The sequence below is a fragment of the Aspergillus versicolor genome, assembly GCF_001890125.1.
Source record: "Aspergillus versicolor CBS 583.65 unplaced genomic scaffold ASPVEscaffold_1, whole genome shotgun sequence".
Classification (NCBI taxonomy): domain Eukaryota; kingdom Fungi; phylum Ascomycota; class Eurotiomycetes; order Eurotiales; family Aspergillaceae; genus Aspergillus; species Aspergillus versicolor.
In genome coordinates this window covers 1848079-1871648 of record NW_024467524.1, presented here as the reverse complement: position 1 = coordinate 1871648, position 23570 = coordinate 1848079, and the positions used below count along the sequence as shown (strand labels likewise).

At 50.5% G+C, this 23570-nt stretch overlaps 15 protein-coding genes across 15 annotated transcripts; 5 read left to right on the top strand and 10 right to left on the bottom strand.

Moving 5' to 3' along the window:
* Positions 1-179: 179 nt before the first annotated feature.
* On the bottom strand, positions 180-1988 carry ASPVEDRAFT_872232 (flavin-containing monooxygenase; the record flags this gene model as incomplete). Its single annotated transcript, XM_040818010.1, has 2 exons — positions 1657-1988; positions 180-1605 (listed from the first exon to the last, which is right to left on the bottom strand). Exons 1-2 carry the CDS (start codon positions 1833-1835, stop codon positions 180-182), a joined length of 1605 nt encoding a protein of 534 aa, XP_040662257.1. The 5' UTR covers positions 1836-1988.
* Positions 1989-2412: 424 nt separating this feature from the next.
* Positions 2413-3298, top strand: ASPVEDRAFT_238691 (GFA family protein). The gene is made up of 2 exons (XM_040809602.1): positions 2413-2658; positions 2740-3298. The coding sequence occupies exons 1-2, from the start codon at positions 2538-2540 to the stop codon at positions 3159-3161; spliced, it is 543 nt and encodes a 180-aa protein (XP_040662256.1). The 5' UTR covers positions 2413-2537; the 3' UTR covers positions 3162-3298.
* A 122-nt stretch (positions 3299-3420) lies between these two features.
* On the bottom strand, positions 3421-4413 carry ASPVEDRAFT_23501 (SDR family NAD(P)-dependent oxidoreductase; the record flags this gene model as incomplete). The annotated part of the gene is made up of 2 exons (XM_040809553.1): positions 3421-3579; positions 3628-4413. The coding sequence occupies 2 exons, from the start codon at positions 4411-4413 to the stop codon at positions 3421-3423; spliced, it is 945 nt and encodes a 314-aa protein (XP_040662255.1).
* Positions 4414-4655: 242 nt separating this feature from the next.
* Positions 4656-6114, bottom strand: ASPVEDRAFT_23500 (uncharacterized protein; the record flags this gene model as incomplete). Its single annotated transcript, XM_040809552.1, has 2 exons — positions 4656-5225; positions 5278-6114. The coding sequence occupies 2 exons, from the start codon at positions 6112-6114 to the stop codon at positions 4656-4658; spliced, it is 1407 nt and encodes a 468-aa protein (XP_040662254.1).
* A 303-nt stretch (positions 6115-6417) lies between these two features.
* On the bottom strand, positions 6418-7464 carry ASPVEDRAFT_23499 (uncharacterized protein; the record flags this gene model as incomplete). The annotated part of the gene is made up of 1 exon (XM_040809551.1): positions 6418-7464. One exon carries the CDS (start codon positions 7462-7464, stop codon positions 6418-6420), a length of 1047 nt encoding a protein of 348 aa, XP_040662253.1.
* Positions 7465-8261: 797 nt separating this feature from the next.
* On the top strand, positions 8262-9500 carry ASPVEDRAFT_145974 (NAD(P)-dependent alcohol dehydrogenase; the record flags this gene model as incomplete). The annotated part of the gene is made up of 3 exons (XM_040808078.1): positions 8262-8454; positions 8516-9297; positions 9345-9500. The coding sequence occupies 3 exons, from the start codon at positions 8262-8264 to the stop codon at positions 9498-9500; spliced, it is 1131 nt and encodes a 376-aa protein (XP_040662252.1).
* A 185-nt stretch (positions 9501-9685) lies between these two features.
* Positions 9686-10778, bottom strand: ASPVEDRAFT_78256 (uncharacterized protein; the record flags this gene model as incomplete). Its single annotated transcript, XM_040816512.1, has 4 exons — positions 9686-10106; positions 10172-10246; positions 10294-10527; positions 10573-10778. 4 exons carry the CDS (start codon positions 10776-10778, stop codon positions 9686-9688), a joined length of 936 nt encoding a protein of 311 aa, XP_040662251.1.
* A 224-nt stretch (positions 10779-11002) lies between these two features.
* On the bottom strand, positions 11003-12940 carry ASPVEDRAFT_23496 (Zn(II)2Cys6 transcription factor; the record flags this gene model as incomplete). Its single annotated transcript, XM_040809550.1, has 1 exon — positions 11003-12940. One exon carries the CDS (start codon positions 12938-12940, stop codon positions 11003-11005), a length of 1938 nt encoding a protein of 645 aa, XP_040662250.1.
* Positions 12941-13345: 405 nt separating this feature from the next.
* ASPVEDRAFT_121847 (Dabb family protein) lies at positions 13346-13785 on the bottom strand (the record flags this gene model as incomplete). Its single annotated transcript, XM_040805923.1, has 3 exons — positions 13346-13501; positions 13552-13662; positions 13717-13785. 3 exons carry the CDS (start codon positions 13783-13785, stop codon positions 13346-13348), a joined length of 336 nt encoding a protein of 111 aa, XP_040662249.1.
* A 331-nt stretch (positions 13786-14116) lies between these two features.
* On the bottom strand, positions 14117-14761 carry ASPVEDRAFT_78253 (uncharacterized protein; the record flags this gene model as incomplete). Its single annotated transcript, XM_040816511.1, has 1 exon — positions 14117-14761. One exon carries the CDS (start codon positions 14759-14761, stop codon positions 14117-14119), a length of 645 nt encoding a protein of 214 aa, XP_040662248.1.
* A 328-nt stretch (positions 14762-15089) lies between these two features.
* On the top strand, positions 15090-16343 carry ASPVEDRAFT_48666 (alcohol dehydrogenase family protein; the record flags this gene model as incomplete). Its single annotated transcript, XM_040814055.1, has 5 exons — positions 15090-15208; positions 15261-16039; positions 16091-16142; positions 16192-16236; positions 16286-16343. 5 exons carry the CDS (start codon positions 15090-15092, stop codon positions 16341-16343), a joined length of 1053 nt encoding a protein of 350 aa, XP_040662247.1.
* A 129-nt stretch (positions 16344-16472) lies between these two features.
* ASPVEDRAFT_872223 (uncharacterized protein) lies at positions 16473-17380 on the bottom strand (the record flags this gene model as incomplete). Its single annotated transcript, XM_040818009.1, has 2 exons — positions 16473-17277; positions 17334-17380. The coding sequence occupies 2 exons, from the start codon at positions 17378-17380 to the stop codon at positions 16473-16475; spliced, it is 852 nt and encodes a 283-aa protein (XP_040662246.1).
* A 553-nt stretch (positions 17381-17933) lies between these two features.
* ASPVEDRAFT_78250 (sugar porter family MFS transporter) lies at positions 17934-19527 on the top strand (the record flags this gene model as incomplete). Its single annotated transcript, XM_040816510.1, has 3 exons — positions 17934-19058; positions 19104-19239; positions 19286-19527. The coding sequence occupies 3 exons, from the start codon at positions 17934-17936 to the stop codon at positions 19525-19527; spliced, it is 1503 nt and encodes a 500-aa protein (XP_040662245.1).
* A 540-nt stretch (positions 19528-20067) lies between these two features.
* On the top strand, positions 20068-21213 carry ASPVEDRAFT_122654 (2,3-butanediol dehydrogenase; the record flags this gene model as incomplete). Its single annotated transcript, XM_040806005.1, has 2 exons — positions 20068-20126; positions 20178-21213. The coding sequence occupies 2 exons, from the start codon at positions 20068-20070 to the stop codon at positions 21211-21213; spliced, it is 1095 nt and encodes a 364-aa protein (XP_040662244.1).
* Positions 21214-21440: 227 nt separating this feature from the next.
* Positions 21441-23358, bottom strand: ASPVEDRAFT_48662 (ATP-binding protein; the record flags this gene model as incomplete). The annotated part of the gene is made up of 3 exons (XM_040814054.1): positions 21441-21755; positions 21809-23286; positions 23340-23358. 3 exons carry the CDS (start codon positions 23356-23358, stop codon positions 21441-21443), a joined length of 1812 nt encoding a protein of 603 aa, XP_040662243.1.
* Positions 23359-23570: the final 212 nt, after the last annotated feature.

Below are 23570 nucleotides of genomic sequence, written 5' to 3'. Positions count from 1 at the left end.
CTCAGTTGCAGTACGGTATGTGGGCAAAGACGATCATCAAGCTGATATCATCATCGTAAGCCTGTGGCGAATTCTATATAGCCGTGGCTACATGGGACTACACATAGTGCCACCAATACAGCCCACTGCTTATTTATCAAGGTATTCGTAAAAAGACCCGAAGAAGAAAGAGAAGACATTCACATTTCAAAACTAAAGCCCTTGTATCCATCTTCTACAATGTTGCGTAGGACTTGCCTGTACATCGCCAGTCCCCCAAAGTAAAACAGCACTGAACGTTTCTTACCAGCCACGTTCGCCCCGAAAATCCACGAGTCTGTTTTCCGAAACAAGCTGCCGGCACTCAGCTCGTCGCACTTGTGTATCCAGTCCTGTAATGCGCCTGAATCCGCCTCTATACGTGGGGCCGCTGCCTTCCCCGCGTGAGAGATCATGTTTGCAATGAACTCCACCTGGACCTCAATCAAGGGCGGCAGATTGGTGAATGGACTGTTAGGACCCAGAATGGAGAACAGATTCGGAAATCCAGGGATCGAGACCCCCAAAAACGAGCTCGGTTCCTCCTGCCACCGCGCCTGAAGGGTCTCTGAGGCACCTTGGATACGCATCCGCTTGTAGTTACCATCCACCGCATCGAAGCCGGTTGCAAAAATAAGAACATCCAGCTCGTATTCTCCCTCGGTAGTCTGTATGCCTTTCTCGGTTATCCTAGTGATCGGATTGGTCTTGATGTCGACGACGTCCACATTCGCACGATTGAACTTCTCATAGTAGCCCGTGTCACACAACGGCCGTCTGGCATACCAATCGTACGGCATGAGCTTCTCTGCCTTGACAGGATCCTTCACCTTCTGGCGGATCTTCCGGCGGATAAACTCGCCCGCTGCCCTGTTCGCTTCCTCGTTGGACGAGATGTCGCAGAATGTGCCGAACATGAAATAGAACCCTCCCCCCTTAGCCCAGGCCTCGTCGAAAATCCTTTCGCGCTCTTCCTCGCTGACGCTGAAGGTTGGCTTGGAACTTTCCTCAAAGCCGAACCCAAAGGTGCTGTTTTTTACCTCTCTCCATACTTTCTCCCAGCGTCTATCGAGATCTTGTCGAGTCTCGGGAGAGACTTCCGCGTCGCCTGCTGGAACGACGTACTGTGGATGCCGTTGAAACGAGAGAAGCTGGTTCACATCTTGATCGGCCAATGCAGTAACAAGCTGAACACCCGTAGATCCGTTCCCAATAACCCCGACGCGTTTACCCTTGAAGTCATAAGACGCGGGCCAGTTACCAGTGTGGTACATTTCGCCCTTGAACGAGCTAAGTCCTGCAATATCCGGATAGTTGATTTTGGACAAAAGTCCAACGGCCGTGATAAGATATCGAGTGGTTAGCTGTTGGTCTGACGACAGTGAAACAGTCCACAAGTTACGCTCGTTATCGTAAGACGCGCCTTGCATTTCGGTATTGAATTGCATATACTGTCGCAGATCATGTCTCTCAACAACATGCTTCAAGTAGGCGAGAATCTCTGGCTGTTTCAGATATTCCCTTTTCCAGGGATACTGACGGAGGTCTTCACGGTCCCACGAGTATCGGTAGAGAAAGGAGCGTGTGCTAATTACAATCAACATCCTTGTTGTAGCGAACGGTTTGGGGTCTACTTACTCTGACAATGCACCAGGGTAGCGGTTCCAGAACCATGTCCCACCCACATCAGGCGCAGCTTCAATGACTTTGGTGGACAGTCCTTGCGCGACGAGCGTCTTGCACATGTAGATACCCCCGAAACCAGCGCCAACGACAATGGCGTCGAAGTCGGGTTGAGTCTCTGTCTTTGAAGGCATGTCTGCATGGAATTCAAGACCGTAGCTGGTGAAGGAGCAAAACGTGCTGTGTTGTCTTGTCTTTATGTGGATCTGTATACAGGGAGCCTTTTACTATCAGAAGCTCAATACAATTGACCTGCCCAGAACATGCGGGGTTCTCATATAGCCGTGGGGACTCTGGGGAAGTATGGGATACACCCGCGGTAGATTGCATGTAGCCTGGCAATGATGGCCTAACCTAGTTACCCCAGTGGAGCCTGCCGACGGTTTGATTTGACTTCATGGATTTCTATTCTGACTCGTTCATCTGGCTGATTACTTGGTTATACACACGATATTAACTATCAGCTAGGAAATGTTCAATGTATGGCGAGGACCTGTGAATTCCCTGTTTAAGTTAGTTTAGGGATAGTTACCTGGTATACTCTATGATTCGGATTGCCAACCGTCTCGTGATAAGTGCGGATTGAGATGGCCGTTTGGGAATACGAGGTGCTTTGGCTTTCAACTCGCAGGATCAAGGGCACTATTCAACATGGCGTTAGCCTGTCCCAGCCTGTCCTCGTATTGATGCGCAAAACCACCAATGACTCATCTCATCCATTATCAGAATGAAATAACTGTTCAATCCTTTCTCCTTTTCTCAAGCAGCGACTCTCTGAGCGCCTAAAGTCTTCTACCACTAGCTACACGACCTGCAGGGTACTTTGAACGAACAAAATGTGCTTTGATATGTCTCAGACGGAAATTTCAAGAGAGTATGAAGGGGGCTGCAATTGCGGGCAGTTGAGATACAGAATGAAGACCATGCCATTGATAGTCCAGTGTTGTCACTGCACTTGTAAGCTTTTCCTAACTGGTCTTCTTCATACTACTATACTCTTGGATTACACGCTACCAGTGGCTAACAGCAAAGAAACAGGGTGCCAACGAGAGTCGGGATCTGCTTGTGTCGTCAACGCGCAGATTGAGACGGATCAGCTTGCTATTCTTCGAGGGCAAGCCCACGCCCAGAAAATCCCTTCTGCAAGCAGCTCCGGCCAAACAGTTTATAAATGCAGCGACTGTGCCGTGGCTATATTCAGTCAGTATCATGAGGCAAATCCACATACTCTTCATGTCCGCGCTAGCACCGTCGATCGTGTCTTGGTCAAGGGTGTGAACGGTCATTATAATATGAGCGAGACACGGGGGCTGGACCCTAGTGTTCATATATTCACTGCTACAAAACAAAACTGGTTCATCATCCCTCCCAACACTCCATACTTCACAGAATTCTACTGCCGAGAGCAGACCTTGAGCGAGCAATCATTAGCAAGATACCGAGCCCTGAAGAATAATTGAAAGCGTTTACGTGCCACATGATGTATTAATCCATTACCAGCATCCCAATCCATTATGCCATGTTGAAACTTATTCCTAAACCTGCGCACGCGAGTAGATTCCCAGACGTAGTGGTGATTTCAACACGCTTCCTTGACAGTGAAGGCCCTAGGGTTTCTCTCTTGGAGTAGCGCAACAGAGGCACCGTAGGTGTGGCTTGGTGGGATTCCAATATACGTATTAGATACTGAAGATATCAATTCACTTGATTGTTTCTACTCTATAAACTACCCTCGACTCGCTTTGGCAATTTATACCCCCCCTGACACTTAAAAAAGTCATTCGCATCCCCGAATACCTTTGCTAGATCCTCTCCCAGCCATTCCGCCAGTAAGGGCTTCTGAGTATGCTCCGCCTCTCGAAGAATGGAACCCGAAATCTGTATTACTTAGTGTCAGAAAAAATAAATAAATGAACCGATGCATACCATATAACAAGACCCATTTTCCTCCGAGTTAACTGCCAGCGTCAAGATAGCCCTAGCAACGCCATCGGTCGTATTAATCGGCAGACCTTTATCTCGCCACGCCTCTGAAAATCCACCCGCCATGGCTGTAGGAGTAACGAAAGGCGCAACAGCATTCATTCGAATACCATACTTCCTCGCAGCAAGCTGAGATCCACGCAGCATCCCTGTAACCGCATGCTTGGAGGTAATATACCCAGAAACACCCGTACCACCAAAGTAGCCCGAAATCGAGCTTACAAGGACCAATGCGCCGCGCGATCCATCATGGTAGCATGGTTCGTTGGTCTTCATGCTGAATAGTGCCTGGCGGAGGCAGTTCATTGTGCCTTTGACGTTTATATCGATGACGCTGGAAAATGCCTCGGACTGTTTCAGGTTTCCGTGTTCGTCGAGATCGTCCATGTCCAGGACCGGCTCGGTTTCCATGACTCCTGCGTTGGCGATTACCAGGTGTATAGGCCCGAATCTGGCTCTGGCGGACTGGAAGAGTGCTGTCATTTGGTCCCACTTTACGATATTCGTCGCGACGAAATGGAGTCGTCCATGGGTAGAATCAGGGAGGTCTTTGAACATTGTCTCGACCATGGGCCGTGTATTCTCCAGGTCTGCTATTACCACGTTCGCGCCATGGTCTAGGAGTAGTTTTGCAGTCGTGGCCCCAATTCCTCCGGCGCCACCAGTCAAGATGGCGGTTTTGCCGGCCAGGTGGGCGAGAAGAGAAGGGTCGAGTTTTATGTCCCGCATATTTGTTCTGAGGCTGCCGGGTCAGGATGCGGTGCTGGTACGGAGGAGTTATTTATACCTGTAGTTATACGCATTTGCGTGGCCACCTCAATTGGATGCGCACCCATATAGCCGCGCGGGTTACGGATGTAAGATACTGCATGAGAGTTATGGATTCTATCTGGCTAGGCTACGACTTAGACCACACACGTTAATTGCAGTTTTGCCCTACCCCGGCCTTCACAGTCCTAATAGTTGAATAATCAAAGAGCCCAAGCCCTCTGATCCCGTCCAGCCCTCTTATTCTCCCGTACATAGAAAAAATGCAACACCAGCGCAAGCCCAGCAGTACAATAGCCAGCAACCGCACACACCGTATTCCCAGTAGGAAACCCGCGATCCTCCTCTGCCGAACTCCAAACCCACAACGCCAGAATCGAAGCCAACCCAACCATGGAGTTATTCAGTGCAGCCGCAAGCCCCAATGTCCTCGTAGAGGGCGCGTTACAGGTAACCCACGCCGTCAGGGGCGCAGCACTGGGGAAGGCACCACATGAGGCAACAATGAGGCATCCATACCGAGCGAGGTAAGCCTCTGCTGGTAGCAGGCGGCTGGCGAGGAATCCGGTACCTGTTAGCACACCTGCTAGACAGACATGCAGGCCGCGCGCGTTGAAACGGTCCGCGGACCAGGCTAGGAGGAGGGAGATCACGTATCCGACTGCCCACGGGGGGACGGTCATTAACTGTGCTTGGATGGAGGTATATCCTAACCCCTTGACGATAGTTGGACTGAAGTAGGATAGGGAGCTCATCACGGTATTGTTCGCGAACTGGATTGTTAGTTACCTGAAGGTATTATAACCAGATGCCTGGAGGACATACATAAGCCAAGTAATGCAAGAGCATCCGGCGACTGCACACAGTTTCAAGAATCTCTTCTCTCGACGCCCGATCTCGAGTAGGAATGCCACCATCCTGCTCAAGCCGCTCAACCGCAAAGCGCTGTTCCTCAATTGTCAACCACTTCGACGACGATGGGTAGTTCGGCAGCGCAAAAACCACAAAAGGAGCAACGAGGACCGTTACTGCTCCTTCAATGATAAAAAGCCAACGGAATCCCTCTAGTCCGCCTTTTCCGTTGATAAAGGCAACCCCGTAGGCGATGCAGCCTCCAAAGGCCCCGGCAAGCGTCGCGGTTGCTAGAATAAAGGCAATGCGGATGGAGCGCTCTTCCTGGCGGTACCAGAAGGTGATGAGGTAGACCATACCAGGGAAGAAACCCGCTTCGAATACTCCGATCAACACGCGCAGCACTATGACTGTGGGTAAGTTGTCCACCTTTGCAAATCCGATGGTTACCGCGCCCCAGCACAGCATCAGCGCCCCCAGCCAATATGACGGGCGAGCATAGCGTTTCATGATCCAGTTGGAGGGCACGTCGAACAGCGAGTATGCCACGGCAAAAAGTGTAAGGGCTAGTGAATACCAGGTATCAGTCATTCCGGTTTGTTGCTCGAGCGAATCGCCGGTTTCAGAATTCAGCAGTCTAGCATTGCCGATGTTGGATCGATCGAGGTAGTTTAGCAAGTAGATGAACGAGCACAATGGAAGTAGGCGCCAGTCAATTTTGCGGAGGAGCTGCTGATGGCGAGTTGCAATAGCTTCTGCATCGGGAACATGGTCGATGTGCAGTGTTTCGTCGATTGATTTGTCGTCCATTGTGGTAGGTTGGATAGAGACCAGATTTGGGGAAGCCTGGGCATCCTTATATCTGGGGACCCCGCATGGAAACCGTAGTTAATTTATTCAGGACTGATCCTGATCCATTCGTGTAAGCTGCCGTGGCTTTATGGACTCCCGGGCATGCCGGTAATAGACTGAGGCTTTGATATGTCTAGGTAATAGCCCGAAACCACCAATATTAAATTGCATTAGTCGAAGCTAGTTCTCAGCTCTCGATGCCACACCAAGCCATGTTAAGGGAGGTAGCTATGATAACCCTAAACCCGCAGATTTAATACCCTACTTCTTCCCCTCAAACGCCCCCGACGCAACCGGTGCAGCATACCCCTTGAACTCCGCCGTCTCCTGCAAGATGAGAGGAATCTCGTCCTCTTCCAGGGAGGCAAAGGTATTCTTCTCCTGAGGCTCCCAACCCATCTTGCGCAGTCGATTCGCACAATTCCGCGCATTAGACCCAACGACAAGGCCCGAAAACTCGCCGAAAAGATCACCATAGTTCCCAGCCGGGATAGTCTTCGGAGTCGGATCCGCTACCTTGCCAGCCTTGTGCAATATACGCCCAATCCTCTCGGCACACTGCCCCCACGAGAGCTCTTCACCGTTCTCGCAGAAGAAGTACGGGTTCTCACTGACCTCACTACACGAAGCCTGCTCCATCCAGTTTAGCAGGGTTATGTAGCCGCGGGCAAGATCCTTGACATGCACCTGGTTCCACACAGAACGACCCTGCCCGACCATACCAGCATAGCCATGTTTGATGGAATACCGCACCATGGTCGGAAGCTGGATGGAGAGTCTCTTCTCGCGCGAGCTGACGCCGTAGATCACCGGCGGAATCATGATAGCGAACTTTGCATGCGACGCCAGCTCTTTGCGTGCATTCACAATAGCCAGGTCGATTTCGCGGTGTGCTGCCGAGTCCGGTAGTGCGTCGATGGAGTTGGGCGTCTCGTCGTCGAAGACGAATTCGTTCTTGTGGGATCCCTCGGAATTATCGCCGAGGAGGCTTGCGCCGCTGGTGTGGATGTAGACTGTTTCCTGTCCGTGCTGGGTGCGTGAGCGGACTCCGGCTAGAATGGCCTGCACAGAGGGGAGGTCGTCGGCGGTGGCTGCGTGGATGACGATGTCGCTAGCGGCTGTTTGCGATGTAATTGTATCTGTGTCACTCAGAGAGCCCAGGACGGTCTTTACGCCCAGTTCGTGGAAGGCTGGACGGGCGGATTCTCTGCGCACGAGGGTTGTGATTTCATATTCTTTATTCTTGACGAGAAGGTCGAGCACTTCTCCTCCGATCAGGCCGGGGCCTACTAAGAAAACAGACGGCATGGCGGTAACCTTTGCTTAATCTCGAACAGCTTAGTATTGCTTCGTCTGTGTCGGATGCTACACTTTATACATCTCAGAGTCTGTCCCAGTTGCTCGGCTATATGGCTTAATAACTCCCACGGTAGAACAACCTCCTGCGATTCCAGTCTCCGAAGAGAACTGTGGAATATGGTGGGTATGGAGTTAATGTAGCTACGGATAGACTGTTTGTCTAATTGTTCTAGCCCTAATTATACTGGGTAGTGCTGGCCTGTTTAACTGCCACGCTTGTACACTCCTAGGCATACCCTAATTCTAATGTGCATGATTGAGATTGAATCAACCGCAGCATTTCGCATTTGCATACGCAGTGACATGGTTATTATGAACAGTATATAAGGTGGCAGTTGTATTTAAGCTACGCCTACATTCCTTACATCAAGGTTATATATACTTCTATTCCACAAAGGATTATCTTCATATGAAAATAGTCTTCCGATCCGATATCTGCATCACATCCGTTCCCACATCCGATAGTCTTAATATAGGATTACATGCACCCATATTGCCGATTCCCGGTTCCCGATTCCCGATTCCCCAATGTGGAGCAGCCTGACTGGATACGCAAAGCAGATGGCCCACAAGACCCAACCTCCCTGTACTTTGTCAGTATTTGTCCTTGCATATCATCGGAAGGCGGGGAAAGGCGGGGGCCATGTTAAAAAAAAGAGCGACATTTATTATTCATAAGAAGGCGACAACAGACAGGAGCAAGACCCTGGAACCCTTGCCCCTCTCGACTACGAATACATCACAAAATGACATACCCTACAGAAGCCCTGGTTGTATATGCCGCTGGGGAAGACCCCCGATTTGGCCCTGTGACGCTGGATAGCATTCGGGACGATGAGCTCCTGGTAGAAATCCACGCGACGGGGATCTGTCACACTGATATCGCTTGCATGGAGGGAAAGCTCCCGGCTGGGTTTCCCTGTGTTTTGGGACATGAAGGTACGAAACCTAAATCTTCAATAACCGCTATACGACAGAGTCCACCTGCTGATATCAACAGGCGCCGGGGTAGTCCTGCAGGCAGGAAAGGGCGTAAAAGACATCACCATCAATGACAAGGTGATTCTCAGCTACAACTTCTGCAAAACCTGCGACCAATGCGTATCCGGCCACCCAGCGTACTGCGAAAACCTCGTCGCGCAAAACTTCGGCGGCAAGCGAAAAGATGGAAGCAGAACCATCTCCCTCCCTAATAATAGTGAAACAGAGGTGTTTTCCAATTTCTTCGGCCAGAGCTCTTTCTCTCGCGTTGCCCTTGTTAGCCGCGCCTCGGTGGCTCGTGTTGCAGCAGATACACCGCTTGATATATTTGCTGCCTTGGGCTGTGGGGTGCAAACCGGAGCAGGAGCTGTGCTCAATACCCTTAACGTGCGAGAAGGTGCCTCGGTGGCTGTATTTGGTGTGGGGGCAGTCGGGCTAAGCGCTGTTATGGCGGCGAATCTCCGGGGGGCAAGAATTGTCATCGCGGTGGATCTTGAGAAGTCGCGGCTAGAGATGGCGCGGGAGTTGGGGGCTACCAATACACTGGTAGGGGGCTCAGGGAACATTGTGCAGCAGATCCAGGAAATCTGTGCTCCGTCCAAAGGCGTGCAGTTCGCGGTTGACTGCTCGGGGGCTACGCAGGTGATAGAGACGATGTTGGATTCATTGGCACCCCGTGGACGCGCTGCTAGTGTTGGTGCACCTGGGCCAGGCAAGAGAGCAGGCGTGGATGTCTTCTCTCATATAACGATGGGGCGGGAGTATGTAGGTTGTCACCAGGGGTCAAGCGTTGCTGAGCAGGTATGTACTCATGTATAGATTATATAAATCTGCTACTGACAAGTTAGATGATTCCGTACCTGATCGAGCAAACCAGACAAGGCAAGTTTCCTATGCAGAAGCTCATTACATTCTATCCGGTTGAGCAGCACCAGGAGGCATTTCAAGACCTGAAACATGGGCGGGCAATAAAGGCAGTTCTACGCTGGAAGCAGACGAAGTGATACTTTAATTCAATACGAATAGAATATTAGTTTGGTCTCTACCTTGCACTCTTACGCAGTTAATACTCAGGCGAATTGGTATACTGTGGGCATATAGCCGCGGGAATAAGAACCCCACGCCACCACATCCGAAAAAAAGAATTTCGTTCCAGGAGGATTTAGGAGTTAATTAACTATTGCCGTTACTAAGCGCACTGCTGGAAATGCGATTCAAAAAACTCCAGAATCTCCGTTGGCAGCTCGCGATATCCCTCCAGCCCCCCCTCTACAATAAGCTCATGCAACGACGCCTTCCGATAACCCTGCACATCCCAAAAGTCATATCCCATCATCACAGTCTGTTGCCCGTTTCCCCAGATATTGCGGCAGTAGAACGCCAGCGCGAGTTTATTGCCAGTCGTAATCGACGTCTCGACTACTTCATTGATAGACTGGGCTGATTCGTGCTTCCACAGTGTTCGAGAGCCATGCTGCGCTGTTAAAGCGTGGGCTATTTCCATTCCTGTTGCCCGGAGCTCGCACAGCGCTATGGTTCGGTCCCTGAGTTGGTCGATGGGGGTTGAGGCGAAAATGGAGGCGTACGCGGCGGCAACGTAAGACCGAGTGCTGTTGACGTTAGATATAAACTAGATTTAAACAGCTGGGCATGAGGATCTCTGTATTAAACGCACCAAAGATTAAGAGCCTTGTGTTCTGACTCGCCGGTAAAGATAATCCTATTATGGCGACGGTCTACCCCCATAGCCCTGAATTCGTTAACTCCCCTTCCATTAATTACAATAAAGGGACTTACGGTGTAGCCAGGGCAAACTCCGCGAAATTCCCGGTCAGGACCACTGTAACTGGAATCCCAGCAGCGCGGGCTGCGATCTCAACCTCGTCCTTGGCCTGGTTGACTGGGATACGCAGGCCCTGCTTGTCATACCGCGCGGCGAGATCAGACGGGACGAAAAGACGCACGTTCGTCTTGGGGATGGCGTTCACCAGGCCGAGCTGGCGGGTGACGCCTTCGTGTCCGACCAGGGATCTGGCCGGTTAGCCGTGATACGAGTGATGAAGGTGGTTAACGTACATAACAACATCTACATCCCGCAAAGCAGCAATAACGGCGTCTTGATCGTCCAAGTCGACGGGAACCTTGGCAACCGAGTCGGGGAGAGATGAGATGTCGGACCCGGGACGGTATAGGACTTTAATCGGGGCTCCGGAGGAGATGAGGGCTGCGACGATAGCTGAGCTGGCCCAGCCCCGATGGCCGTAGACTGCAATTCGATTCATGGCAATATGAGCTAAATGCATTCAAGGACTTGATTGTAAGACTGTAGTTCACTTTCAATATGGGAGATGTGTATCTTTATATGCATATACCCGAAACCACGGGCCGATTTCTACTGGACCGAAGATGTTTGCAACCTCCGCTTGATATCATGAAAGCGCTATTACTGGTTAGACAGATTTTGCATTTGTTTGGTTTGGTTGTTATGTTTGACTCCATTGCGTGTCTAGCTATCAAATGGCAGCGCAAAAAAGTTCGGCAGAAGCATATAATCCGCCAAATCCCCAGGCACATTCCAATCAAAATCCGGGGCCACATTCGGATATCCCGGAGCCTGGGGCTGGGAAGCGTCGTGATTAACGTCTAGAGACGTACTATCTCCAGGGATGCGAGATTCGACAGCATCCGCAGCAAACAGAAGGAATTCAAAAGCCTTCATTGCCCAAACCCCCGGGTCCCAGGTATTCTGAGCCTGGTTTAACAGCATCTGGCAGTTGTCGAAGCTGGCCTGGGTCATTCTCGCCAGATGGGCGTTCTGCGCTTGTTGGGTCTGCTGGTAGAGGATGATGCCTGCCATGAAGAAGCCGGGGAAGACCTCGTGAGGGATATTGCAGATGGAGGTCCGGGTCATGAGCTTTATTGCGCTTGATGAGACGGCTAGGGCTGAGGACTCGGCGATGCCGGTGGAATCGTAGCCGGTTGAGAGGGTGGATGGATTGGGTCTTGACTGGTGGGGCTGCTCCATGTGGAGGAGCATTGTGTGGTAATTAAGCAAGATGTCGAGCTGCACGGCTGATATGGAGGAGTGACCGAGCTGGCATTGCATAGTGACTGGGAGGTTTGTTTTCCAGGCGGCCAGTTGCTCGTGGATTAGATCTGTGGTAAAGCTTACACTGGTCGGTCCGAAGCGCAGGAACATGATGTCTCGCAGGATAAGGGATAGCTTGGTGGCTTGGATCTGGTACTCGACCGACTCGTGGGAGTAGCCTGATATATTTTCATCCGGGAAGTCGTCCTGCGTCAACATCTCAACATCGCACTGGGCTATATTAATACGGAATGGCCGGCCTAGCAGGGCGGAACAATGGGCATCGCGAGCAACCAGCGCCCACCATAACCGCCTGAGCAGGCCTTGATCATTCAAGGTCCCATTGACTGCAACAGATTTGCGGTGCAGTCCTAAGGCCACAGCCATGGTTACCCCTACCTCAATCCACGAACACGGGTTCCAGTAGCAGTCCATCTGAGGGCCCTTGAAACTCAGCAGGATCGCCACCTTGACTAGAAGGATCTTGCTGTTTTCATAATTCAAATCGAAAAGTGCCTTGGCCCGATCGTAGTAGGTCTGACGCGCCTCAGCGCGGGACCGAAACCCAGCCTTGTAGATTGTAGCTGGCTCGCAGAAGGTCATGGCAATAAAACAGATGGAATGGAGCAGGATCCAGGGCAGTTTCCGTTCCTGCTGCGCCTTGCGTAGGTCTGCTGGATTTACCACTGAGTATAGAGGGTAGAAACGCTCCAAAAAGACGTCGATCATCTCCGCCAGAGAATCTGATTCTGGGTAAATGAACGCCCCCTTCGCCTTGAGACACTCAATATCGTGCGAGCGTAGATGCTTTGGATGCACGTCTTCTTGAACGACGGTCAGTGAGTCACTGTTCAAGACACGCTGGTTGGTGTCGTGGAGGCCCGAATTCATGTCCCGCCGCAGCTGCAGCGCAAACGTCAAGGGAGAGGGTTCGCCGAACAAAACTAGTTTCGCCTTGCAGAGGTCTTCGTGGCCCTCGCGGTCGAGGAAGCTTTCGAACATCGCCGACAGTGATGGGTGGTCTGATGCGTCTGTCGAGGTCGAGGGTACACTGTCGGGCGGGCGAGTCAACACGGCAGATGGTTGACCTGGTTGATCTACGTTCAAAGGTATCTCTGGCCTGCTGTCAAGCTGGGGAGTTGACGACCGGGCTGACGATGCAGAGTTGGCCATCTGCCGTCGAAACCCTGCCCGATCATAGGTCCCCCGACGGGAGGAAGTCAGTGTACACTCGGCGACGTTGTCCATGCGGCATCGGCTGCAAGGACAACCCAGCTCGGCGGCGTCGCATTTGACCTTGCGCCGGCTGCATCGCTGGCAGGCCTTGGAGGCTCGCAGCCGCTGCTTCCCGGCCATGCTCGTGGGGTATTCCTGCGACAATGAGTATTGAACGTAGATAATTCAGGCTGCCATCTTCAGAATCGGCATCTGTCCCGCATCACTGAGGAGCAAAGTTGGTACGGTATTAGTGAGTTATTCAGCAGCAGATGACTCATGTTCCGCACTATGATTGGCTACTAGAACGAGGAATTGACTGGAACGTTGTAATTTACTGTTCCAGAGAATACGATATCAACTTGTTTTATATCATGTTGTACTTGACTATATAAATACAACAACCTCTGTATTACCTTTGAGTCTTCTGTCCTTGATTGCTAGTTAAGGTTAATGAATTTCATCATTTGTATTCAACATCAGATCCGGGATATATCACTAGGAAAAAGACGACACCAGATCTACAGAAAATAAACCATCCGAGGCCTAAAAGACCCCATTTTCAATGTCCACCACCTGAACCTGCGCCACTATCGGACCAAGACTGGCACCAAAAGCAAGATGCGCCGGATCCTCCTTTGCGTAATAGTCGCGGTCTGTCACGGATCCAAACTCAACGACGAAGACGTGGGTAATGCCATTCTATTTGAGTGAATTGGTGAGTGCCAGTACTCTGAGGACCCTTCTCATACCTGCATTCCCTCTACAGAACACTCCTTCCCTCCTGTGCTGGAAACAATATACGGCTTTCCTGTCTTGGGGAGGATGCACTTCTCCTTCAATGAGAGCATAGTGTTGATTGCCTAGTGGATGTTGGTTATTTACTGCGGTGATGCTAATTCTGAGAATCGACATACCTCTTGTATGGTAGACTGGCTGACATCGCTCTTGAACTGGAGCTGGACAATATGTGTGATTCTACCCATTATGCTGGTTGGAATTTAGAAGTAGTGTGCGTATAGAATGAGTCGAGTCGGGATTGCAAGCTGGATTGGAAATATATGTTATGACCGTGCAGCTCTTTATCTACAAATATACCACAAGTCTCCGATGCATTTTAGAGAAAGCTCCATCTCAGTAGTAAATTAACTGGAGTTATTTACACGGGCTCATCCATGGACCGAACCCATATTACCGAAGTCATGGCCGAAGCCATATAGCCGAACCCGTTCTGAACGGTTAGACACCGTGTTTTACAAGGGATAGATGAGAGGCTCAGAGAACATCCATTTGACAAAATGACACTCATCTACCTATCTAAGGGAGCTTCCGAACTTCCGTCCCCCACACAAACCACGCCCGCTCCTTTAGTTCTTCCACCGTCATAGCCGGAATCCCAATAGAATGCAAATCATCACACCGAACATATTCCTCTTCAGTGGTAAGAGTCCCCGTCTGCGCCGTTGGAAAGAACGAAGTCGGTACTTCATACTCGAACACCGCAACAAATCTCCCCGTTGAAACAGCGCCCCCTTCCCCGTCAGTGGCAAACCCCAGTGCCTCAAAGTCAAGACCCGGCGGGCAAGCAGTCCAGGTATGTGGGACACCAGCCCCAATAAGCACCATCGTGTGAGGGGGGATTATGTAGAGTTCACCTCCGAGCTCTGCTACGGCCACGCCCTCCATGACCATTATCTTTTCAACGACGTATCGAAGGCCCTCGCCGACAGGGTCTGGAGCCATATGCACATGCCGCGGCATGCGGGTCTTGGTGTCGAAGGGTAATAACCCTTGTGGCCCACAGAAGCAGGGCGTAGATGGGTCGTTGACATGGCCTGCGCTGAATGTTTGGAGTCTGCCGGGGATGTTCGAGTCCGGCGGGAAAGCGTCTCTGGCGGCAGCACCGCTGCCGTGAACGATGCGGGTGCCATTGGGGAGTGAGAAGCCCAGTTCGCTAGACATGATGGACGGGATTTGGTTGTTTGGTTATCATAACGCTTCTCTTCTCTTTTAACTACCAGGGGCCAAACAGCCGCGGCCTGTATTGATTTAAGAACCGCAAGGTGGGTAACATCCGACAGGAGATACCTCATGCAGCCGCATATTACCGAATGAGATTGTATATACAATAGTGTGGAGCACTACCGAGGAATACTCAGCTAGTTCCGGTAGTATTCACGGATACTTGTAGGGAATGAATGATTCTAAAATATTAAAGCTTGTAGTACAATCCTAAGTGGAAAACTCTGACTATTAGACACACTCAAATATATTTCTTTGCTGAAACGAAATGCAAGCTGTTGTTTTCAAGGGACCCTTACACGTCGCCGTCGAAGAACGGCCTGTCCCAGTGGTCCAAAATGAGACGGAGGTAGTTCTCAAGGTGCGCTACACGGCCCTGTGCGGAAGGTAAGTTTTTACCCTGTGTTTACTTGCCTTTATGGTTCTGACAGCATACTAGCGAACTGCATGTGTATCGAGGACACCAGCCCGCACAGCCAAACTTTATTATGGGCCATGAGTTCACAGGCGAGGTGGTTGAATTAGGGTCTGGGGTTCAGAATTTCAAGAAAGGGGATCTTGTCGTGGTGCCTTTTACTGTGAACTGTGGGACTTGCTTCTACTGCTCGCTGGACCTAAGCTCACGCTGCGTCAACTCCAAACTGTTTGGCTCGCCCGTCCTTGACGGTGGACAGGCTGAATATGTGCGGGTCCCTATGGCAGACGCCAGCTTAATCAAAGCCCCCAAAGGGGTAGACGAGAAGAAACTTGTCTTCATGGCCGATATATTTCCAACAGGGTATTTCGCTGCCCTCAACGCGTTCAAAGGGTCAGCGGAATCTTCAATTAAGAATAGCACCGTCGTTATTCTAGGCTGTGGACCTGTCGGCCTATTTGCTCTGATCAGTGCTCTGGAATATCACCCCAAACACCTGATTGCAGTAGATAAGGTTCCTTCACGCCTTGAACGAGCAAAGGAGCTCGGTGCCGAAGTTTGGAATGCTGACACCGACAAAGAAGGGCTCGAAAAGCGAGTCAAAGACTTGACAGATGGGCGTGGTGCGGATGTCGTTATAGAGGTTGTCGGACACGCCGACGCCCTACGGCTGGGCTTTGATCTACTTCGGCCATTTGGCCGCATCTCTAGCGTGGGCGTACATAACGAGCCAGTTCCGTGGACGGGCTTTGAGGCGTATTCAAAGAATCTCTCCCTCCAGATGGGCAGATGTCCTGCTCGAAGTGAGCATCCCTGGTATTCATTGGCCTTCGAGTTCGACCTAACAGATGTAGGCATGTTCAAAGAAGCTATGGTGCTGTTCGCGAAGAAGCAGGATGTTTTCGAGTGAGTATTTACCTTTGCTACTTAACTATACTATTTTAATTCTTTGCAGCTTCATGGTTGCAGATGTTCGGCCACTATCGCAGGCTCTTCAAAGGTGGGCATATATCTTCGGTACAGCAGCTAGTCGCTAATGATCCCTTCAGTTACGACGATTTCAACCATATGAGATCACAGAAAATTATCTTCGAGGCTAATAAGTAGTGCAGGAGGTCGTAGAATGGTTACAATGGTAGTGCATTTATAACAAACACCAACATATAACTAAATAAAGAGATTATATTGCAGATAATAGGCATATACGTCAGATAACCCTTTAGGATGCTACTCGCCTCAGGTAAGAACGATGCCTCCATCCACCAGCATAGTCTGCCCCGTCACGTAGTCTGAATCTTTGCTCGCAAGAAAGCCACCAACTAGTCCAGCAACATCTTCGGGAACACTCGTCCTTCCAAGCGCAATACTCTTGCTGTAATGTTGCAGAGTCTCGCCAGGCGCCCTCCCCTCAATATGCCCTAGCATCCTATCTACCTCGTCCCACATCGACGTCCCCACTATTCCCGGTGCGTATGCATTGACAGTTATATGATGTGAAGCGAGTTCCATAGCCATGGCCTGGGTAAGCCCACGAACTGCGAATTTGCTAGCAGAATACAGCCCCAGCGCCGCAAAGGCTCTGAACCCGGCGATTGAAGAAGCGCCGACAATCTTGTACTTCTGCCGTCCAAATATCTTCTCCGGGTCGCCTTGCGCAATCATCTGGCGGGCTGCCTCGGTGTAGCAGTTGAAAACTCCATTGAAGTTGCAAGCGAACACGTCCGTTATATCCTCTGCCGTAGAATCCAGCAGAGACTTGACCGGGGCTTTCCCCGCGTTGGCAACAATGAGGTGCAGTGGTCCTAACGTGGACACGGTTTTCGATATCATTGCGGCCACGTCGCTCTGCGAGGTCACATCTCCGGGTATGGCTATTGCTCGAATCGGTGGTGCGCCGGATTTCTCAACGGGACTCTTACTCTTAACATAGATACTGTTGAGCTCCTTTACGAGCTCTTCTATCTCCGCCGTCGAGCTTGGAATGTCATTTATAGCAACGCGGTAGCCATCCTGGACGAGGCGATGCCCTATTGATCGACCTCTAGGAGTAATGTTAGCATATTTTAATCCACTATCGTCAGATAAAGGGGGGCATACATTCCCCGCGCCGCACCAGTCACAATCGCAGTTAGAGGCAAGACCATGATTCATGTAAACGGGGTTAGACTAATTTATCTCGGTACTCAACCAGCACTCGGTTCTGCTTAATTTATCTTTGCAGATGTAGCCGTCACGTCGACGCAATGACTGCAAGCTAAATGAACTAGAGCTAAGGGTGCTTGCATCCAATTTTTGAGCTCATAGTAATTGTAGAGACTTTATTTCCCCGCAAATCGCTAGGAGCTCGTGGACAATATAGCCGTGGGAATATCTTCAGGGATCGACGTAGCTTGGCCACCCAAGTAACCGCGTTCCACATCCAATGCGGAGGTAGAGTGTCCTTGAGTTCGCTACATAGTATTGCAGATCAAGGGGTCCTTTATTCACCTTCCTTTATCGTCACCAGTTTTTGGGGAGAAGGGTCTGTGAATATGGCTTAGGTTATATGTTCTTTGGATGGTTGTAGATCAGACCTGACCAAATACGCATTTATAAAGCAAAAACAGACTTGATGTATCATTGAACTCCAAATATCCTAGCATTGCTGAATTGAGACAATACAACTGTTGAATACACAACCACGACGGCGACCTCGCTATGAATTCCTCCGGCCTCCGACTTCAAGGCCGCGTCCTCTCTGTGGGCATCACCGTTGCCTGCGGGCTTGCATTCATGCTGTTTGGATACGACCAAGGGGTGTTTGGTGGTATATTGTCAAACCCTGCATTTCAGAAACAGTTCAACCACCCCGACGCCACCATTGAAGGTCAGATAGTCTCGTCATACGTTCTCGGATGCGTTATTGGGGCCTGCATATCCATGTTCCTCGGTGATCGCTTAGGCAGACGCAAGTCAATCAGCCTCGCCTGTACGTTACTTACAATTGGTGGTGTTCTGCAAGCAACTGCGTTTACGCTGCCCCATATCATCGTTGGCCGGATTGTGTCCGGCCTCGGGATTGGAATGAACACAACCACCGTGCCGATATGGCAGAGCGAGACCTGCGAGCCAAAGCGTCGGGGGATCCTGATGTCCATTCAACTGACCATGCTGGTCTTTGGCTTTGTGGTTGCCAACTGGCTTAACTTTGGGTTTACGTATATCCCTGACCAGCCTGTTGCCTGGCGGTTTCCGCTGGCCTTTCAATCAATCCTCGCAATCCTGACTCTTGTCATTGTGCCGTTTATGGTGGAGTCTCCGCGCTGGCTCTGTCTACGTGGACGTGACGATGACGCTCTAGATGTGCTATGCCGCCTTGCAGTCAAGCCCACGATGGACTCGGGAATCCTACAAGAACTGCGAACAATCCAGCAGATAATAACCCACGAGAATGAGGCGAAGGGCTCCGGATGGCGACAGGTCTTCACCAACGGTCCGCAGCAGAACTTCCGTCGAATCGCACTCGGGGCAGGCGCCAATTTCATGCAGCAGTTCGGGGGCATTAACGTCGTTGCATACTATCTCCCAGTTGTCCTCAAGCGGTCCTTCGGGTTCAGCGATCGCATGTCTCTGATCCTGTCTGCTGTGGACTCTATGCAGTGGATGTTCTGGGCGGGCATGGCATCGTTGGTGATTGACAAGGTTGGACGCAGACGACTTCTGATCTTTGGCTCTGCAGGCCAGTCTCTCTGTTTCGTCATGGCGGCAATTGGTCTGGCAATTGATACGAGACCGATGAATGGTGTTGCGGTTGCTTTTATCTTCCTCTACTACTTCTTTTTCGTACGTACTCGCCCTGAAATATCTATACAGTACTGACGAAGCCAGGGGCTGTCTTTTCTTGTCATTCCGTTCATGTATCCATCTGAGATCAATTCACATCGCACACGGAATCTAGGAAGCGCTATCGCCATGGTCACAAACTGGCTTGGTGTTTATGTGATTGTCTCCGTTACTCCTACAGGTACACTCCTTCAACCCTCGTTTTGGTAGTAACTAACGTTAGATAGCCATTGACAACATTGGATGGAAATTCTATCTCGTGTTCGCCATTACGAATTTCGTCTTCTGTCCCATCTGCTGGCTGTTCTACGTTGAGTCCTCGGGCCTGTCGCTGGAAGAAGTGGATAAGCTCTTCGAGATTAAGTACTACGGTGGCAAGGGTATGACTTACCACAATGCCGCGCGGAGGGCAAAGGAGATTGTGAATATGGAGACCACCGAGCATGTGGAAACGGTGGATACTGCATAGCTTTGTTGAAGGATTGGGGATTTCTGAGATTTATAGACATGGCTAGCTACTGCGCCGGAGCATTGAGTCTCAGCTGGGTGGTTTACAAAGATATACTCGCTTCTCTATTTTCTTATTTGTTTATTAACTTATTTCGTCCTGTGGATAAAGCATATTGCATGTGTTCAAATTTCACGAAGACTACATTTTGTTAACCCTCTGGTAAGATATATACAATATAGCATACGACTAATTATGTTCTCCTGCCGTCTATTTCTAAATGCTTCAATATTTAGCAGGTTTTGTAAAGAAACTTTACAGTAGATAGCGCATATTGATCTCTGGTTCCTATATACTAGTACCAGTCACTGTGTAATGGTGTAATATAGGTTATATGATATAGGCGCGGCTTTATCAAGACTCGGGATTACGAACGATTCCAGATCCCCGAGCTGGGGCACCTGGTAGCCATATGATATATCTTCCCCGCTCTTCATCGTTTTATATACTTCTTAATAGGCAGTGAATGACTTTATTGGAGACGCAATGACTGCAGATACCATGCTAGCACTCCGTTTACACGGACGAAAGGATATCCGACTCGACACGGTTCCCATTCCGTAACACATACCCATCCCCTTAATATGAAACAATAACTTATTGAAGAGCAGGGAATGCCTACCAAACCAAGTCCGAGTACGCGTGGCGTACTGCGGAATCTGCGGCTCAGATATCCACGAGTACGACGCAGGGCCTATTCTCGCCCCTCAACAAGAAGAAACAAATCCCCACTCCGGCGCAACACTCCCAGTGATCCTCGGGCATGAAATGTCGGGGATTATTATTGAAGTCGGAGCCGATGTAGAAGGCATCTCCACCGGGAAGAAAGTGGTAGTCAACCCTTTACTAGCAGACTCGCAGATCCAAGCAGAGGCATGCACATCTTGCCTGCGCGGGAGCTTCAACACCTGCAAACGGTCTACATACTACGGAATCAATGCGCAGGGGGGTGGGTTCTCCGGCGAGATTTGCGTCAATGCCACTAATATTGTTGCCGTTCCTGATAGCGTCTCGCTGAGGGCTGCTGCGCTCGCGGAACCTTTGGCCGTGGCTTGCCATATGATTGAGCGATCGGGGTTTAGTCCTGATGACAATATCTTGATCCTTGGGGCAGGGCCGATTGGGTTGGCTTTGCTGATGCTGTTACGGTCGAAGGGGGCGAAGAAGATTCTTGTGAGCGAGGTGTCTGAGCTGCGGATTGAACATGCCAGGCGTCTTGGAGCGGATGTTGTCATAAACCCTCTGCAGGGTGACAAGGGGTCTAACCCTGTACTAAAGGAAGTTTCTGACTTTACAGGCGAGGGAGTGGATATTGCCTTTGATGCATCTGGTCTCCAGACTACTCTTAACACTGCTATAGCGTCAGTTAGGCCAGGAGGAACCATTTTCAATGTTGCAATTCATGAGAAGCCGCTGAGTGTGAATCTTAATGATCTATCTCTGCAAGAAAAACGCCTCACTGGCGGGATTTGCTACTTGAAAAGGGACTTTGAAGAGATTCTGGCCCTCCAGGGATCAGGAAGACTTCCAGCAGAAGAGATGATTACGTCCATCGTGCCACTTTCGGATATCGTTAAGGGGGGATTTCACGAGCTGATGGTCCATAAAGCTAAGCATGTCAAGATCCTCATTCAGCCTGGCGTTTAACCACCCCTGCGATATCTATGTAACTATCTGAACTGTTGTATATTTGTGCCGTATGTTGCTTCATATATCTTCTATAGAAATACCATTACAAGTAGCTCTATCCCTAATTCTAATAATACGTGCCTATAGAGCGCTTTCAGGAGTAAAGGTAGCTAGTCAGTGTATTTTCTATATAACTAGATCCTCCCTACATTCTGAACCAAACTGGCCCTGGATACGGGTGGGAATCAAGAACCCACGCGATCTCTCAAATCCAGGACAATCCGCACGTGTTCATATTTCAATTGACATGCCTCTGCCTGTGCCATAAGATGTGCAGTTTTTAGCACATTCTTGATCTGTCTGCCGTTGAGTTCCAGATTCGAGACGTAGTCAAGCTCTGCATCTGAGAATGGCTGGATGTCTCTCGCCGCTATGAGCTGGCTCCAGATCTGGCGTCTTGATTCTGGAGTGAGCTCTGGATAGCGAATGGACAAGTGGATGCGTGATTCAAAAGCAGGATCGATTTGCTCGGCGCGGTTGGTTGTAAGAAACAGAATTCCCTGGCGTTAAACAGTCAGTCCATGGTTTTGGGGTCAATGTTAGGGAGTCCAACCTCGTAATACTCTAGTAGTCTTAGGAAGATGGAGACCAGTTCGTTTCTCTTCAAGTCAACTGTGTCGCGGGCTTCCATGAAGACATCAGCCTCGTCCAGGAGGACGGTGGCCCCCCATCGAGGGATCATGCTCATGATATCTCTCAGCTTGGCCTCGACTGCCTTGGGGTCTGTACCAAGGTCGCCTGCGCTGAGGATGTAGAGAGGCACTTTCATAACTTCCGCAACGCTCTCCGCTGTGAGGGTTTTGCCGACCCCAGGAGGGCCTCTTAGCAGCATGATGACCCCCCGTCCTTTGCCTTGGATAACATCGTCAAAGGTACCACGCTTGCGAGACTGAACCTGCGCCATTCCAAGGATGAGCCTCTTGAATCCCTGTTGCGCATGGGGGAGAACCAAAGAATCGAAGGCCATTGTATCCCAGGTGATATCCTGCACGCGGTCAACAAAGACGCCGACCCAGGCTTTCTCTTGAAGGGCGTAGCCCCTAAGGATTGGAGTTGCGATGAGCTGCTGGTCCTCGGAAAGAGCGCCATCTATCGTGCCCGAGAGTGATATTCCACCCTCTGGTTCGAAGGTGTTATAGGCTTCCGTGTCGATAACGATGCGGCCTCGAATGTTGAGCTTCGTCTCACGCCCAGAAAACCGATCGAAGCCTTTCGCAGGTCCCTCATACTGCTTGTAGTGATAACCGCGATATCCCTCCCAGAGCTGACCACGACTAGCGAGATCGCGTCTGAGGCGTGCTGCGTTGCTGTGAAAGACTAGAGGGCAGACCGATAGATTCGCAATTGGTAACGTTCCTTCATAGGATTTGATTTGAAGGCTTGCTGTCGAGTACCCAAACTTCGCACCATCCCAGTCGATGTATTGTGAGCTGATCACATAGTTTCCATTTCTGTCGAAGCTGCCAGACTGGAACTCAAAGGCACGCTGGTGGCCATCCACAACACTCAGTATAGGCGACCCAGGCTCAAACAGGGCCCAGACAAGGTCAATCGTCATCACGCCGTTCTGAACGAGGTCGTTCCTCCGAGAGATTGTGTCCTTCAGCTCTTCGTTCAAGACTCCATGTAGCAGCCTAGCATGTTGCAAGGTCGTCGCGTCCTTTTCGCTCTCCGTGGCTTCGCAGAATTGCTTCCAACGGTGAACAAAGGGCTTGAATGGGGCTTCGATCTCAACGCGATCGAGCGTCAAGGTGAGTCCGCGATAGTTGTCCATGACGCGGGCGAGGAATTTCTTGAGCAATTCACTCTGGATCACAATTGAATGCATTTTGAGGCTTCGTTTCCCGTCGTAGCACTTGACCTTGCGTACGAGCAATGCGTATTTGCTCGAAAGAGAGTTTTCTGCGGGCGTAACCAGATCGTTCGGCAGTTCGTGGGTCCATGATGGGCGACCTCGCCTGTCTGGAGCTGTTTGATACAGCTCGTACGTTTCACAGATGGATCCGGGCGCGGCCTCGCCATCTTGAGGACCTGATAGACTGGTGAATAGGAAGTACTAAGACGGGGATCCCAAACTGGCATACCTGGAGGTTGCTCGCCCATTTTGCTGGATATTTCTGCTATTTTTCTGTGAAGGCAGTGGATGAAAGAGACAAGTGCGAATATCCGGCAGTCTATCCATGAATATTTGCCGCAGGAGGCAGACTAATATAACTAGATAATGTTGCTATCTGAATGAGCCTTGCGTTGTCACGCTCAGCCGCACAAGGCTTTGGGCAAACCCGTAACGTGCATTGACAGCAAGGCAGATTGGA